An 18,556-nucleotide genomic window follows, 5' to 3' on the forward strand; every position below is an offset into this window, starting at 1 on the left:
CATTTTATTCTGTTCTCTTTATACCTACATGACCCACCTATAAATAGGCCAAATCAGAAGCCAGAAGTATGAGAAGCCACTGCCAACTGAAGGTCATTAGGCAATGAAGATAAAATAAAACTGACATGATATTGTACACTAAGGGACAAGAATATAACTTATTTAAAAATCATGAATATACTGCTTTGTATAAAGTCAAGTACAGTTAAGGTAGCATGGTCTTAACACAGAGTGAAATGATATCCATGGTGAGGCTAGGTAATGTTCCAATTTCACAAAGCATTGGTTTGAGCCCAAATAAAGATAATTCTTTTTAAATGTGTTAACCCATGGTAGGCCTTCAGCTGATATTTGTTTCTTGAATTGAATTGTGGTGAATGTTCTTAGACCGGGACCATACCTGCTCCTGTTCCACCCCTCCCCACTCTGCCATCCTTCCTCCCCATCACACCCCATCCCTGTGTGCTCCATTAGGACATGAAAAGGTACAATTCTTTCTTACAGTCCCAGCATGTAGGCTAGGGCCTCAGGGGAAGAGATTAATGACACCCAATGCTCTCCTTCTGCATTGAGATCATTCCCCTGTAAATGGGCTTGTAACTCTTCCGGGGCACTGCTGTGTACTTGGTGCTTTTTAAAAAGTTGACATGAAATTAGTCTGTTGGGAAAAATGGTAAAGGATACAATTCCAGAGGAAAGCAGAACACATGGGACAACCCCAGAGCCTTTTGCCTACTCATCACAATGTTCATCAAACTCCAGTGCTCTGCTAGTCGAAGGAGAGAGCAGTGACTGAGAAAGACAGGCCTAGCCCCTGACTGCCCTCAGGAGGCCTCATGTAAGCAGGGAAGTTGGCATATGATAAAAAATTGCATTCACCAGATATATCACAAAGGAGAAGTGCCTGAGGCTGTGATGGTATACAAAAGGTGATTCCAATCTCTAATGGGAAGAAGGATCTTCCAAATGAGAACAGAATGATGGTATACTAGTTTCCCAGAGCTGATGTTAACGAAAGTCCTACAAATTGGATGGCTGAACAGGAAATAGCTCTCTCACAATTCTGAAGGATAGAAGTCTAAAATCAAGTTTTGGCAGGGTCATGTTCCCTCTAAAGCTCTAGGGAGGATGCCTTCCTCACCTCTTCTCAGCTTCTGCTGGCTCCCAGCAATCCTTGGTGCTCCTTGCCTTGTAGCTGCATCACCTCAATCTCTGTCTCTATATTCCTTCTATGTCTGTCCTCTCCTAAGGATATCAGTCATATTGGATTCAGGGCCCACCCTAATTCAGTGTGATCTCATCTGAACTTAATTATATCTGCAAAGAACACTATTTCCAAGTAAGGTCACATTCTGAGGCTCCAGATGGACACAAACTTGTGGGGAGACAATAGTCAACCCACTGTAGAGGAGTAAGACTTATAAAACAAAAGCAGTGGCCAGAGGGTGAATAAGAATACCCCAGGCATAAAGAATGACATGTGCAAAGGTACTGAGGTCGAGAAGAGCATGTCAAGTTCAAGGAACTGGAGAAATTCTGGTATGGCTATGCACATGTCTATGCCAGAGGAAAGGAGCCTGGGTAGTAGCAGAAACCATGAGACCCAGGCCCTTCTTGGTGAGGACTTGAGGTACACATTGAGTAGGGATGAAGAAAATATCTTGAGACAGTTCTAGGCATAGCTGCCTAAGGTGGAATAATAAATGTCACACCTTGACTCAAGTCAGGACTAGATAGGCCCTGAGGGGCCATCTTGCCCAAACTTGACACTTGGGTCGAAATCTTCAACTCGTATCAGGGACTTCATGTTCTCAGAACTCAAAAGATTTTCCTGAGATTTCCAGTTTTGAGTAGGACTTGTCTCCAAGTCCCAACCCACCATGCTCTTCCTTACACAAGCATTTCTATGAAGATGTCCCATAAGAAGTTCTCTTAATTTTAGCATGAGTTAAATGAATAAAGTAAAATTTGTTTCCCTGTCATGCATGGGAAAGACACCTAAGTGCCTTTAATCTTTTGAATCTCCACAACTGGATCTCAGAGGCAGCATTGGCCAAGCTAACTGACCCCTGAGCCCTTCCTTTTCCAATCTCACAATAAAATGTTTTAGGAGGCAAACTTAAGGAAACCCTGTCCCAGATGGTACTACCTCCCCTAGGCTATATCAACTTTTTAGTATATAATTTTTATATACACAGATATTTTTTAAATGTTCCAATAACTTCAAATCCCAGAGAAATAATAGTTGGCTCATCTTAAATATTTCAGAACCAGGAAATTGCCACTTAACCAAGAAGCACCCTCATGAGCTATGTAATTTCTGGAATTGACAATATGCCTTTTTGGGATGTCACCCAGGTTGGCTGGGGCATGAATTTGAAGATAAAAGGAATGATGCAGTCATTGGCTTGGGAAGACTTGAAGAAAGGTAAGCAATAGAGAAAACAAAGGGAGTATAACTCTATATTTATGCCAGGTCCCCACTTTGTCACTGAATCCCACCAGACTATAGCTGGTGACCGACCAGCTTCCCAGAGTGGCAGTAGCTCTACTGTATCTGAGGAGGCAGAGCTGCTACTACAAGTGTGACAGGCCAATAGATCTGGTAAACTTTGATCCACTGAGTGATTTCTTCATTCAACAAATACATACTAATATGTATGTTTGAAGATGGTAATAGAGAGTCAAATATCTCCTTCCTCCTGGGGCAGATACCCTAACAAAGGAGATGGAGACTGAAAGTCTGATGGCTCAGGATTACAGACTAGAGTTCATATTTTATAGAGTAAGAACTGCCATGAAAACAAAGCATGAAAGAGGTGATGAAAATATGAACACCATCATCAACTCGCTTCCATCCTGGTGGTATGACTTGGCCGGCCAGTTAACCTCTTGGTCAGTTTCCTCATTGGTGAAATGTAGATGACAGTAGCTCCAGCTCATAGTATTATTGTGAGGATTATATTAGACAATGCTTCTGTAAGCACCCAGCACAGTACTCAATAAATGGGGGTCACTATCATTATTATCAATGTTAATATTATTATTACTTTTAAGATTTATTTATTTATTTTAGAGGGAGAGAGACAGAGACAGAGAGAGCAAGTACTCCAGCTGGGAGAGAGGCAGAGGGAGAAGGAGAAGGAGAAAGAATCTCAAGCAGACTTCCCACTGAGCATGGAGCCCAATGTGGGGCCTGATCTTACCACCTGAGACCATGATCTAAGTCAAAATCAAGAGTCGGACACTTAACTGACTGAGCCACCCAGGTGCCCCTAATATTACACTAATATTAACAGCATTCCTAAAGACTCCTAAGGATGACACTTAAATAAACAGAGCTTTGATAAAGCCTGAGTAACCGTAACCAATCCTGCAGAGCTCAAAGGCCGTTTACTAGTATTTTGTTTCTGTGGTGGTTGCTGGTGTTCCGAAGAGCCTCACTGAAGTTCTCTCTGTGTTCAGTGAGATCTTTTTGTCATACAGGCACAAAAGGTAGACCAGTACCTTGGAAACTGGGTATCAGACTACACAAGTCTTTTCCCATAGTTACATTCTTCAACAGAACATCTACTAGCCACATGTGGCTATTTAATTTTAGATTTAAATTAATAAAATTCATATTTTAGTTGTTCAGTCTCGTTAAGCACATCTCACATGCTCAATAGCTACATGTGGCCTCTGGTTACCATATCAAACATTGTAGACATAGAACACTTACATCATCCAAAAGACAGCACACTAAAGTGTTACCACATGCCCTTGCGACCTATACTGAACTTGTGGAGGCCTATGTAAATCTATACATAAAGAGAAAATATCATGAGAGGTATGCTACTAGGCTAATGATTACTGAAATTCTCCTTTTAGAGACTTCATGCTCCTACCTCCAGAAGCTGAGATTCTATCCTTTTTAGTGATCTCCTAGCACCTTCTATTTCTCCCTCCTTAGCATGAAACACACTGTACCATCATGACCTGTTCATTTGTGTCTGTCTCCCTGGTGGTCTCTGTTCCTTCCTTTAGGATCCCCTCTAGGCAAGGCCACAGTAATCCTAACCAATCCCCAGGGTTTCAGATGGCTAGCCCTACCCACTGTCCAGGCCTCCTCGCTTGAGGATGTGGGCATCTGACCCAAACCAGACTAATCCTGGTACCTTCATCTAAGCCATCGGGACAGATGTTCTGTCTTCCTCTGGGACCATAATTGAAAAATAATCCTACATGCACATATCCACGTTCCCCATCACGAGGAGATCACCTGCCAGTATAACATGGTCAGAGTAGAGAAAGGTGGAGATTAAAAAAAGAGAAGGGAAGATTCAAAGTCCAAATGACAATGCTGAATACTGGGATCCAGCTGTGTCTCGAAAAAGCACATTCCCTAGATTTCAAGTTACATGAGCCAATAAATGTATTCCTTGCTGAAACTAACTGGAATGAGGTTTCTGTCACTTACAACCCAAATCCCTGATGAATACATTTCCCCAAAAGTATGAGCTGCATGAGGGCAAGGACCTTTTCTGTTAAGTTTACCATTTTATCCTCTGGACCTCACATAGTGCTTGGAACAAAATAAGGACTGAGGATACACTTATGTAAGAATGAAGAAATATCCCTTCTGTTTAAGGACACACACACACTTACAACTGATTCACACTATTACACCACTCTAAATGTGGAAAGAAGTACCCTGAAAACAAGAAATCTTAGCAATAATCCATAAATTGATCACTCTTCTAATGATCATTTTGTGTTCAAGAGACAAGAGATGTGTCCTCTGTTCAGAACCAAGCACCAAGTGACCATAGGGGATTATCAGGGCAATGAAACTCCTCAGGAGGACTCTGATTCATGTCTTTAACAACACAGAAAAGATGCAGGAATTCTATAAAGTCAGAATTCTCCCACAAATGTCATAAAAATGGTAAGCATTTCTGAGTCAACCATTCTGACCGATGAAAACCTTGTACGTAAATTAAATTAATCTCCCCTATTACATACAACCTTCATGAGAATTCCCTTGTTGTGGACTGAATGTTTGCCCCACCCCATGAAAAAATTAATAAGTTAAAGACTAACATTACCCCATGTGATGGTATGAATAGGTGTGAAGAGGTCGGATCTTTGGGGAGGTAATTAGGCTTAGATGAGGTTATGGGGATGGAGCCCCTATCATGTTGTCAGTGCCCTTTCAGGAAGAGTAAGAAATACCTGAGCCTCCACTCTCTATCATGAGGGGAAACAGGGAGAAGGTGACCATCTGCAAGCCAGAAAGAGGGCTCTCACCAAGAACTATTTCTGCCAGCACCTTGATCTCAGACTCCCCAGACCCCAGAACTATGAGAGATGAATGTCTATTGTTTAAACCACCCAGTCTGTGGTATTTTGTTATGGCAGCCTGAGATGACTAATGCGCCTTTTTATTTTTTTCAAATTTCCCCATGACCATAGTTTGAGGACTTCCTATTGGTGGAGACAATACATGATCTGTGGTTTCTTCTTATCGGTTCTACCTTCATCCAAATGCCACATGGGAAGATGGTAAGAAGTCCCCGTGGCTTCCTCAATGGATCAACCCCCCACCATGTTTTATTTTCAGCAACATCTGCGTTAAATTTACTCTGTTGAGTGTATCAAAACAGATTGCAATTTGGTGACACTGGAACTTTAATAGACTACTGTTTATTATAACATTATCTTTACTAGGATGCTTATTGTTTAAATTTCTGTGAGCTCCAGGAGGAACTACGCATGCCCTGCTGAACACAGCTCTTGGGAAATGTTGAATAATCTGGCAAAGCAGACACTTGGCAGGCAAGTCTCAGGGGACAGATGCTGTGTGCAGGGCAAACAGCTCCTCGAGGCGGAGGCTGACAGTCCCTGTGCCTCAAAGTGGGAAGACATCAGGTGCCTAGTCTTACTTAATGAAAACATAAAAGACTCCATTTAATTGCTCCAAGATTATGCAGGGCATTTTTTCCTTCTTTTAGGTGGAGCTTGTTAATTTCGGCAGCTGTGATGTTGGCACAATTGTAGCCTCAAGTCCTGTTTTCACAACTTGTGAGCAAAATTAAAACTTCCCTTCTTAATTAACATTCAAACTGAGCCAGAATTAAATTCTTATTGCAAAGCAGAGGCCTGGGGAGGCCTCAGAAGGAACACCTGCTCCAAAGGTATGATGGACCAGCTCTGATAAACATACCCATCTGAGGATACCGTAGGTGGCCCTACTGATGAGTTGCTGACCTTGGTGGTGGATGCTGTGGCCATCTCAAGCTCTTCCTCCAAGGGCAGTCAGCTCTGGAAACTTAAGTTCAAATTTTCCATTTCTTACACCTTTGGTCAGAATTTAATTCAGCCCACAGATGACTTGTTCTTTTCCATGGTAATACGACAATGATATATTAGTTACAATAGTAAGAGTAAGAAAAGCAAACTCTGGTCCAGAAAGATCAAATATGGTATGTCTTACACCCCAATTCCTCACTTTTGGTGGCAGCCCTATACAAGGCTCTATTGAGAAAGATGTGGAAACCATATGTAGATCTAAGTGCCTGCGTGTGTGCGTGTGTGTGCGCGCACACGTGCACACAAGCATGCGCATGTGTGTACGTGCGGATGTCAGGCTCCCCTGCCTATCTACACCCTGATAAGACATTTAACGGATTTGAATTTAATCTTTCATTTTCCCCTATTGGGAGGGGAAAAAAATTAAACCCTGAACATGAAAGAAAAATATCACAGGATCATTAATCTCAATCATAATTCTCAAGGCAGGGATACTCACCTGGATACTGCCTAAAAAAGCCCTTTGCACTTCCAAAGTATTGCCATATGAGGGACGGGTCACGATCAAAGTTATCGACGAAAACTTTATTTAGGGATTCGGACCAATAAACCCCATTGACGATTGCTGGGTCTGAAAAGAAAGGGAAGAGGAATGTTACAACTCAAAGAGAGATAGAATCCCCACTGGCATCCCTCAGAGCTGGCAATAGCAGCATGAGGTTCATCTTGCAGGAAGTTGTGAAGAAAGCTAGAGCTCCCCAAATGTTCAGCTCCTGGGAATTTCATACATTAGGTCTTCCTCATCCTGCCCAAGCCTCCACAGCCACCCAGGTGCCTTTATTGGGGATTCCTTACTTGAAAGACATATCCTTTTATTTGCAACTTTCAAACTTACACAGCACAGAGTTCTCGAGAAAGCAAAGAGAGACCTTCTTAGCATTATTTTCCACCTTTTCCTCAGAACTCAGCATTTAAAACAGAAAAAATGTGTTTTCTCTCACTGCACCTTAGCCAACACTGTCCTATTCTAATTCTCTCCACCTCTGACTTCAAAATTTGCTACTTAAAAAAAAAAAAATAAGTAAATTGGAATTACATAACTACATCTCTCTACTTCTTTCATTCAGCAGATGGCGAGCTTCAGGAGGGCAGAAATCAATTCACTTGGTCTTCTGCTCTACCCCTTTGACCAGTACATGGCAGAAATTCCAAACATTTATGGATGCATGAAGAGATGGATGGACGAGTGAACGATTAAAAACAAAGATTGTTTGCAGATTCCAGACAACTGTCTACTCTTCTACTCCTGTGATCCTATGAAATCTCTTTTCCTCACTCTTGGTAGCTGAAAGATAACCCCTTGCCTTTTGCCCATTGATAAGAATGAAGGGCAAAGACAAAGAAGGAAAATAAGCAAGTATTGTTTGCATACTGGCTGAAGCAAGATAGATCACTAAGGATGACCATCCACTGGAAAAAAAACTACTGGAAATCCTGTTCCAAAATGATACCATATAGAGCAATATTCTGTTAAGAAGGGAGATCACTATCCAGTCCCAGCATGATGAGGGTAAGAATGATAATAGGGTGAGTATGTTAATGGCGAGGAAAAGGAGGGTGGGAGCAGTAGTGCAGATGTGCTTAGCTCATCTCCCGTTACCCCCTACCACAGCCCTCCAAGACTCGTTCCACTGCTATCCTCCATGCTCCACAAGTGGAAACAAGTACCAGGAGATTAGGTTCTTTCCTAAAAGCACCCGACTCATCAACAAAAAAGCTTCTGACCTGTGATTTGTATAAAAAGGATAATAATACATGTCTTTTTTTTTTAATACATGTCTTAAATGGCTGTTTGGAAGGGTAAAAAAAAATCTACTGAAGAGGACAAATGGCAAAAAGCATTCACAAAGTCATCAGTATAGCAGTTCCATTCACCTGGGTTTCAGCATCCTCACCAGAATTTCCTGTGGGACCTCACGTGACAGCAATCCCACCATGGCATCTTTATTCTACGGATCCCTCCATTCTACACAGTGGGGATGAAGACAGATTTGGTCACTCCAGTCCTCAAGTTGCATGGTACACCAATGAGCAAACTAATGCTAGAAATGTTCATGTAATTAGGTATAGTGACAAGGAAACTCACTCTTGGCACCAGTGTACCCCATCCCTCCTCCACAGTGGCCCATTGCCAGCCTGCTGCCTCAAGATACTCATCAGAAGAGGTGTGCGATAGAGCCCACAAAATGGTGCCTGACCCAATGGATAGACATGGCTTCTTGTATTGTCTTACCTCTAGCCTGTCTAGGCTTTCAGATCACTTACTCAGATTCCATAAACAAGTGGGATTCTGACTCTTATCTCAAGGGTAAGTGCTCAAAACTCTTATAAACTATAATAAACCACATCATAGGCTGGGAGGCTGAAAATGACCAATTTAACCTTTTACCACAAAGTAATTTTGAGAAAGACTTTATCCTCACAATCCTGGAGAATGGAACCCTTTATTGTTCCTGTGCAAGCCTGACAATAATTATTGTGACTCATTCCTTGCTACAAAAGCCACTTAAATTAATCCACAAAGAGGTAAATACAATAATGACACTGAAAACTCCATGGTTCTTGCCTCCTCCATCAATGGCCTCAATTATGTTGCCATCATATAAAAACTTTCCACAATTAGAAGCAAAAATTCCATTTCACTCACTCACTGTCTCAACATGTTAAGGAGCCAAATAGTTTGCAGTTAGAGAATTTGTTTCTTGACTGTGGTTTCTTTGGGGGTAGTCAGAAGCTACCCATGCCATCAGGTGGTTCTAGAAACCTAAGATCGCCCCTTGGGTAACTGTGGGCACCTTCAGAAGTACAAAAGGAACTGTGATGGTCAGAGGATGATTTTATCAATAGTTTGGACATTAAATCTCACTCTGAAACTATGCCTCTTTGAGAAAAGAGGACTTTGATCTTCCCAGGGTATGGTTAACAAGGGAAGTAGAATCACTAAAAAATACTGTCTAGTTAAAATGGGAGTTGTGTTACACAGACCTGTTTGATCAAATATTTGAGAAAACACGTCCTCTGGCTTGTAAAGTCATCAGAGTGTGTTGATTTCACAATATTGCTTAGCAAGCAATTTTAATAGAAGGAAATATCTTGAATTGCTATCCATTATTAGTCATCTAAGGGATAAAAAAAAAAAAGAGGAGTACATGGGTGGCTCATTCAATTGAGTGGCCAACTCTTGATTTCGGTTCAAATTGTGATCTCAGGGTCCTGAGATGGAGCCCCTTGTGAGGTTCGGTGCTCAGCGGGGTTTCTGCTGGAGATTCTCTTTCCCTCTTCCTCTACCCCTCCCCCTGCTCTCTTTCTCTCCTAAATAAATACATCTTTTTAAAAAGAGAGAGATGAAGAAAAGAAACAGGAAAATGATAACATTATAAAATGAGGACTTCATCTAGATATTCTAGATATATGGGTTTTAAAAAAGGTTAAAAATAGTTTTCCCAACATTGACAGAGAGCAGAAATGAAATAACCCAAAGGATCCCATTACCCCCACGTAGCCAAATCTCCAGCTCCTTCCACTGCTATTGAGGAGAGAGTGAACATTACATTGTGGATCAGTATCCCAGCTACATGTTCCCTCTATGGCTGCTGAACAGATGTGCTTTCTTAAGGTCACTTGCAAAAACAACAGCATCCTCCTAAGTAGCAAGTTTCCCTTTTTCCTTGATTGTGTTTTGTTTCAAACTTTGCTTAAAAGTCCCCCTCCCCTGCTGCTGCCCCATTTAGGGTTTTTCAGGAGTCTTCGACTAATCTGAGCTTTGGTTCCACTTCCACCCCTCATCTTTTAGTGGGACTAATGTACTCTATTAGCTTCCTGTGGCTGCTCTAACAACTTACCACAAACTGGGTGACTTAAAACAACAGAAAATTATTCAGGAGGCCAGAGTCCCAAATCGAGGTGTTGGCAGGATGGCTTTCTTCTGGGGGCTCTGAGGGAGACTCTGTTCCACGTCTCTTTCCTGGTCTCTGGTGGTCAGCAGCAACCATTAGTGTTTCTTGCCTTGGAGACACAATTGCTCCAATTCCTGCCTCCATCTACACCCGGCCTTTCCTCTGTGTACTTCTGTGTCTTAGCTCCCTTTCTTTAAGGAAACCAGTCACTGGATTTAGGGTCTACTCTAAATTCAAGATGATCTCATCTCAAAATCTTTAACTTAATTATATCTGCAAGACCCCATTTCCCAAATAAAGTCATATTTACAGGATCTACCGAAGTTAGGAGTTGGGCATATCTTCTAGGGCCACCATTTGGCCAACTACATGTACTCATACTCCCTTAGTTATGCTATATAATATACCCATATTTTGTGGTTTGTACGTACCCTTTTTAAAATCTGAATTAGTTAATGAGTATAGGCCTTTTATTTGGTGAAAGCTGTTTATTTTTCTTCTTGGGTTATTTTTTTAATTTTTAAATTTTTTTGTATATTTATTAGATTTTGATTTGCCAACATGTAGTATTACACCCAGTGCTCATCCCGTTGAAGGCTGTTTAAAGGTCTTTTAATGGAAACGATTCAGATTCTCATGTCTGAATGATGATTTTATTGAGCTTAGCATTCTTCCCAATCTCTGTCAACAGGTCCTACCTATAATGCTCTAACTCAGATTAAAATAGTTTCCCCTAATGCCCAGTGTATGTGTCAATGCCCAGTATTCTTTGCTCAATAAAATGAACTCCATGTGACACGGTCATTTTCTCCACTATCCCTGTACATTCAGCATCAACTTATTATTCATAGTGGTCAGTATGAGGTTCAGGAATAGCAGTTCTGCTTCCTGCTTCCTCTACCTTCTGAGAGATTAAATTACTTCTGATGCCAGTCAGAAATTTATCAGATGTTCAGCTTTTAGTAGAACAGACTACTAGCAGATGTTTAGAGAGTATGACTCCCACACCACCTTTGTGATCTACTTGCAATTTGTATCTGAAAAGCGGCTCATGCATCCCTGCTCTGTCTTTGTAATGTATCCTATTACCCATCAAAAATCACATTTATAGTTCCCTTCTCTTATTTCCACCCAAATAACTGCTCTCACCTGTGCCTTCCCACCCCACAATGAGTTTACACTTTGCTACATGAGGGTTGTCTGAAGTTACAGATGGCTGATGCTTTCTCTGCACACTCCCCCACACACTCACACACCATTCCATTTCAGTTCTGTATCTTTGAATGAGTAGCCCCTTTTGTCACCCTGAGGTCCATCTCCTGAGTTAATGGGTTCAAGCAAATTAATGGATGTAAAGCACTTAGCACAACAACTGGCACATCCAAAATGGTCCATAAGCATGGATCATTATTCATGCCATGCATGAGCCAATAAATAAGTAAGAGCCCAAGAGGAGCTCCCCATTTCTTCCATCCCTGTTCTCTGCAGCAAGAATCCTGGCTACTTTAAGAGTGCAGCACACATCTCAGACTGAGATGCAGGCTTTGGAGTCTTAGATATGAGACCTCACTTGGCACTTGTGAACTAGTGGCCTTGGGCTTGTGACTTACCTTCCCTGAGCCCCACTGTCTTTATGAGTAGAAGGAGAATCAGAGCAACTCTTGCTCAAAGGTTTCTGAGACAATGCATAGAAGATGCTTAGCAGTGGGAGGGCTCCATTACCACCAGCAGGTACATCACTAGTCACAGCTCTGGCGGTGAGTCTCCAACTCCCCACTTGGGGCAGTTCACCTGTCCTAGACCTATCCAGGTGAGACTTTATCAATATCTCTTCCTCCCTTCCTCCAATTATCAGGGCAAAGATGCTCTTGATGACTCTGACACCCATTTGTTCATTCAAGGAACATTCCCTGAGCACCTACTACATCAAGCATTCAGCAAAGAATCAGACAGACTATGAAGCTGACATTTCAGTCTGATGAGGGTGAGAATGGGCAAACACAAGGACTCCAGACAGAAATGGGTGTGATGAAGAAAATAAAAAAGGACAGGAGGCTTAAAAGTCACCACATGTGGAAAGGGGAAAGGGGTGTTAGTCTAACTGGGTGGTCCAAGATGGCCTCTCTGAGGACAGATCCAAAAGTTGAGAAGGTGTTAGTTCAAAACCATGCTGACTGGCAAAAGCTTCTAGGCAGCATGAGCGGCAAGTGCAAAGGCCCTGAGGCAGGAAGAAACCTGGGTCCTAGGGAATAGCAAGGCAGTGAGTATTGCTGGGGCCCTGTAGCCAAGGGAATGATTTCTAGATAGGGGTGGTGAGATGGGCAGGCCATGGTGAAGAGACCTAGTAGATGCACAGTTTCCTGCCAAGCATACATTTCCTAGCAGACATAATCTGTGCTCCACCAGTACCAAGGCCCACCACGCTTCTATTCATGGTTTGAAAATCAAATTTCTTATCTTCTGAAATCTATAGTCAGTATAGCCTACTTCCTTTGAGCAACCAAAATCCTTATGGATGACTTAGCACTTGAGTTTCTCTCTAGACCTCAAAATCACCGGATATGCATGGCATCTTTTTTCTCAATATCATTTATTCTCCAGTGAATGAGCAGCACAATATTAATTTAAACTTGACATTTTCTACCAAAAAATACAGGTCCATTTCTAGCAAATCTGAGTATCCATGAATAATTACAGGCTAACACAGGATTACAAACTACTGTTAACCCAAAAACCATTGTTTGAAGGGTCTGAATTCATGTTCAGCTGGGTTTCTAAAGTGCGGCCCTTATCAAGAAGGTTATTTCCAGCCTATAACAAGCTGGAGAAAGGATCTCAAGCTTTCCTAAAGGTCTTTGAAGGTGTGTCTCCTGGATGTGAACTTACAACAGGCACAGGGAGGGCTGGGTGTACTGAACCCATGCAGGAGCTTTGCTCAGCACTGCTTTTGGACTACACACAAGAGGAGAATGTCTAGATACTCTTCATGTCTCCCATTTCAGCAAGTAAATGACATCTCTCTCATTCATTCTAAATAGATCATAGATTAAATAATGAATAGTTTTGATGCTAATTATCAAGCACTTATATGTATTGGAAAATAGCCATTAATGTGTGTTGAATTATAAAATAGATTTATTTGCCAAGTGTATCCCCCTCCTCTAAACTTACTGATGTGCTAGATATTAAACACAGGTTGCTTTTCACAAAGCTAGAGGCTATTTCAGGCAATCCTGAAACCAAAGGGATACGGAGGATTCATGGTTCAATGCCAAATCACTCTGCATGGATCTGGAAAGCAAGTGAATGGGAAACACACCTACCACTTTGGCAAATTCCAGAAGGTGCTCTAGACTCTCTCAGACTGTTATCTCAGTGTGCTAGACATCAGGATTAATTCCCCAGTGCTATTTCACGTCAATGACTCCACATATTTTATTTTGTTTTGCCTTAAATCTATCAACTTTAAATAGCCCTCCTCTTTTATTGTATTTTAAATTTTGTGGTGAAACTTACATTCCTTCCTCCTTGTCACTCCTTATCCTTCTGGAATAAACCATTCCTAAGTCTTTGTTGGAGATACTAAGAAGAGGAAAATTATATGATAGACATCAAAGTATAACGATGATGATGACAGCAGCAGGGGGTGTCATTTCTGAAACATTTGCAATGTGCTGCGTGCCATGCAGGACAACTGCAAACTACTCTTCCTACCCCATTTGCCACATGTGGAAACTGACCCTTGGAGCACCAAAGTCCTTTCCCCCAGTACATTACCTAGCCCAAGGGAGAGATTAGTTAAGTTCCTTGTCTAAACTATTAAATGAAAAACTTGAGCAGAGGCCTTGAACTTTATTTATTGCCTACCAGACGGTAACTAGAGGATGGGAGAAAGGGGAGGCAAGGGACCTGTGGTCTAGACACCAGGTAATGTATGGCTCATAGCAGGCTGCCTGTCCCCAGCTGTCAGCAAAGAATTAAGTAGGTGGTCCCTGGAGAAAGTGGCTAGGGTCAAGTTGTCTTTAGGTCCAAACGTAGCATCTTTGCACATCATGCTCAGGACCTGTGCATGGGATGAAGAGGACAGGGTGAATGAAGATAAGGTGGTGCTAGGGATCAATTTGGGGCCCTCTGTGAGAGTCTCCTAAAGCATCCACCTTGGGTTCTCTGCTTCAGAGCCACCAGTAAGGGTCTTTTGTTGCCATCAGCATTTGGATTTGGGGTCTACTTGCAGAGGGAACATTTACAAGATATAAAATCGTGGATAAGACACTGTAAAGATAAGCACAACTCAAGGGACTTCTGATTATAAAACAGCATTTTTTTTTTTTTATGAATTGTAGGTAAGCTGGTGTTCACTAATTTAAAACATCTCCTTTGATAGATATGTAAGAGATTATTTTCCCACTAACTGAATCTTCCTTCAGATCTGTAGCAAAAAGCTGAAAAAACCAGAGCCTCATTCCATCCTGAGGATTTTCTCTGGTTGGAAAAGGAGCAAACTTCATCTTTGATAGGTTCAGAATGGGGTCATCACACAGTCACTCTCTTTCCACCAGGAAGTCCTAGAATAACACTAGCCTTGCAAAGACCCTCATAGAAGTTCGCTGGAACTCAGCATCCTGCTCAAAAATCTCTGCTACGTAACATGGCCTACTCCAGAAGCATCAGTAGTTCCTGCTAACCCATCACGCAGAGACTGTACCCCACTGCCTGGTGCTCTAAGATGCTCTGTTCTAGCCCAAGATCCCTTTTCAAATCCACTTCCTGTCCAGCCTGCAGCATCCACCCACATCTGTACCCTAGCCAAGCTCACTGAGGCTTCTCCTTTGTTGTCTTAATTATTCCATTTATGGTAGCTAGTTCTATCACTGGACAAGCTGGTTAAAGGGTATAAATCATGTACTACTTAGAGTACGCATTCATTCATTCATTCAGAAAATATTTGCTGACTGCCAGGCACCATGCTAGGATTTGGGGATAAAAGCAATGGGCAAACCAGACACAGCCTTTAACCCCACAAAGCATACAGACCAATGGGAGAAGCAGAGAACACAATAATTATCTCATTATGTATGAAATTATAGCCATGATTAGTAGGAGAAGGGGCCAGACATGTTAGGAAACAGACTCTTCGGGAAGGCCCTGCTAGCACAGATTTGATGGAGCTGGAATCTTCAGGGTGAATAGGCATTCAGAGGGGGAGGGGCAAGGTGGTGCTGGCATTGCCAACTGCCAAGTTTAAATACCCACAGTGGGTGGTAGGAGTTAGGGCTAGAGGACCTAGCAGGGCCTTGAAGACCCTGTTCTGCAGCCTGCTGTCAATCTCAAGAACAGTGGAGGTCCCTGGAGGGTTGGAGGAGAGGGCAGTATGACCCTGGTCATTGGAAAAGCAACCAAGCAGGGGCAGGTGGGTGAGGGTGGAGGGAGTGCGTAGAGGCTCCTGCTGTCATTCAAGGGGGACATAGTGGTGCTTGCACTAGGACAGGTGCTTGTACTAGCAAGCCAGTGGTATGTAAAGAGGACAAGCTCAGCACACACAGCAGGGCTCAGGCTTCGTGCTCTGACGAGGGCAGAAGCCCTCTTCTTCAATGTCCCAGTATTCCTGCAGGGAGCTCCCAACTACAGGGAGTCTGGACAACAGTCCCCTGAGCACTGCCTGAGAGGGAGCCAGCCCAAGGGGAGCTGCATGCTTCCTCAGATCACACACTCATGGGAAAATCTATTGATGGCAGCAGGGGAAAGTGTGTCCCCAAATAGCCGGATTGTCAGATTCACGAACACCAATTTTTCTGTTGTAAAAATCTTCAGAAAGTACACCCCTGCCAGCCATTCTTGCAGTACGCCTCTCACTGATAGAAGCTCTTCATAAGCAGCATGAAAGAACAGGAACCGCAAGAACAAGAAATCTGTGACCACCCACACTTGGGTATTGCAAACCTTCAGCGAGGCTTTCTTTCTGGGTGCTGCTCTACGTCCCCAAGAGGCAGCTACCCTCCACCCTCATCCTCCAGCACATTCACAGCTCCGGGGAAGGCCCATACTGTTTCCAAAAGATGAGGCAACAAGTCTAGTGAAGGAGAGGCCACACAGCCAGTGAGGGACTATGCTGTCCCTTCACCTAATGTGAGGGGACAACTCTTCCTTAGGGGAGGACGGGGGCAGGGAATGTGGGCCCCAGCCTCAAACACACTCCTCTTCAGAGTAAAGCCAATATAATCAGATAGTTTTAAGTGTAGTCAATAAGCACTTAAAACTATCTAGGGTATTTGAAGCCTTGTCCTATGTTCCAGGCAGGGGGCAGGGGGATATAAAGAAACAATTCTGGAAAGAATGGATACTGTGACAAGTCACACAAGATAAAAGACAACACCTAGTTAGAGAATATAGAGCTGTCATCATTCAGTAAGGACCTATCCCTGATATTCACTCAGCAAGTCTCCTCTCATTTCAGCCTTTCGGAAGACAGAAAGAAATTTAAACATTCCTTCCCTCCATCTTCTGGACAGGCCTGGCTCCCAGTAAAAGATGATTTTGTGAGCCTGCCATCTGCACTGATGCTATCAGCTTTTTATTGATATTTAATATAAACAGAACCCCGAGGCTAGCAGGTACCCTGACAGGGTCTGAAATATAATTGCCAGGGAACCACACAAATGCGTGTAGCAATTAAGGAGCTGTCAGGGATATTGCTGGTGCAGACACAGAGCTGCGGGCTGGAAAAAGGAGGGATGCATGCAAGCAGAGAAGCAGAGGGAGCAGAGGGCTGTGGGAAGGAAATGGAGTGGACGACTCACACATCCCTGTTGCAGCAGGCCCAGAAATCCCGCACAGGGAGATAAGGGGCTCATGGACATTCAAAAAGGGAAATGCAGCCCAGTTTCATTTGGTGTTTGTTTCCAATATGCAAAGACCAAGAGCAGGCTCTCCTGTCTCTGCTAGGAGCTTTATACTCAGGAGAAAACATGTGGCCTTGAGTCTGGCTTGGGCGGGGGGCACCAGGGCAGGGGGTACCAGGGCAGGGGCATGGGAAGGAAGTTGTATTCTGCACTGCTTTTAAGAGCTATCCCCCCCGCCAAAAAAGAGCTATCACAGTGGTAGCAGCCTGAATAACTGGTGGTATGTGAGAAAGATGGGGTGCACAGAGATGAAAGGTGAGTTCTGAGTGAAGAAGGAAAGACGGGTCAGCTAGAGAGCCACGCCAACAGAAAGGGGATCTGAGGTGAGCTTTGAGGAGGACCAAGGAATGCCTCTGGGCCAGTTCCCATTACAAGATTTACCCACACCTATTCTATCACTGATTTCATAAGCAGCACAGTGGTGGTGGGGCTGGGGATGCGGATGGGGATGAGGATGGTCATGGGGATGGAGGTGCAGACAGGTGCAGAGATGTAGCCCTGTGCCAGGATCTCTAGTCATCCTTTGAGATGCCTCCCCCGAGAGCCTTTGTTTTTGTAACTGGAAGACCTGGGATGAGGAAGAGCATGGTATCTAATGAATGGCCTGGGTTTGGGGATCAGAAAGACTAGGTTTAGTAATAGAATTGTTTGTGTCATAGTTTGCTTTTAAATTCCGAGGAGAGAAGCACACCTTTTCTAATGGAATGCTGCTTCCAGAGATCTGGGCTGCAAACAGCCAATGGGGTAGTAGAATGAAGGAATCTTAATCTCCTCTTCCTTGAGGAGGAAGGAAATCCCCTCCTCATCCCCTGCACCCCCTCCCAACAGAAATGCGCCCGCGCGCGCGCGCGCGCACACACACACACACACACACACACACACACCATAGCCCATCCTAGGCAAGTGCTTTCAGGTAGAACACAAAGAAACTTGTTAAGACTTCAGTAGTTACATACTTCATGATGTTAGAGAACTTTTAACCAACAGATGCAACAATGGATCCTCATATCATTGCTCAGAATGAGGGTATTTTTATCTAGGGAGAAATAAAGAGTCAATTTAAAGGAAAGCACTAAGGAATCAGACCGCTGTTAGGCAGAAATAGGTGAAATCATAACTGAGGCCTGTAAACTACCAGGGCTGGAAAATGCGGCCCCAGTGGCTCTGCAAAGCAATGTCCACCATCTCCCTCCACAGCTTCCCATGCAGGAAACTCACCTCAAAGTCTCAACAGTGTGTCAGATGACAGGGCACATATGCCCCCATTCCTTGTAGAAAGAAAATTGTGTTTTTTCTTCAACAAAATATAAATGCATCCTCTGTGTATCCCTGCTCTGAAACTGGCAAATTCCTGAAGGTATTCAGACCAAAAAATATAAAAAAGTAGATGTGGTCACATCACAAAGGGCA

At 43.1% G+C, this 18,556-nt stretch overlaps 1 protein-coding gene across 10 annotated transcripts in view; it reads right to left on the bottom strand.

The window, feature by feature from the left end:
* Positions 1 to 18,556, bottom strand: part of CACNA2D3 (calcium voltage-gated channel auxiliary subunit alpha2delta 3) — a 946,725-nt gene that overhangs the window by 439,821 nt on the left and 488,348 nt on the right. For all 10 annotated transcript variants that reach the window (XR_005374880.1, XM_038566127.1, XM_038566132.1 and 7 more), the window contains one exon: positions 6,791 to 6,922. Coding sequence is in view for 9 of the 10 variants with exons in the window: in XM_038566127.1 (XP_038422055.1) it covers positions 6,791 to 6,922 (132 nt within the window). In the remaining variant the exon portion in view is untranslated. The remainder of the gene's footprint in view (positions 1 to 6,790; positions 6,923 to 18,556) is intronic.

The sequence above is a fragment of the Canis lupus genome, chromosome 20 (assembly GCF_011100685.1).
Source record: "Canis lupus familiaris isolate Mischka breed German Shepherd chromosome 20, alternate assembly UU_Cfam_GSD_1.0, whole genome shotgun sequence".
In the NCBI taxonomy this organism is placed as follows: domain Eukaryota; kingdom Metazoa; phylum Chordata; class Mammalia; order Carnivora; family Canidae; genus Canis; species Canis lupus.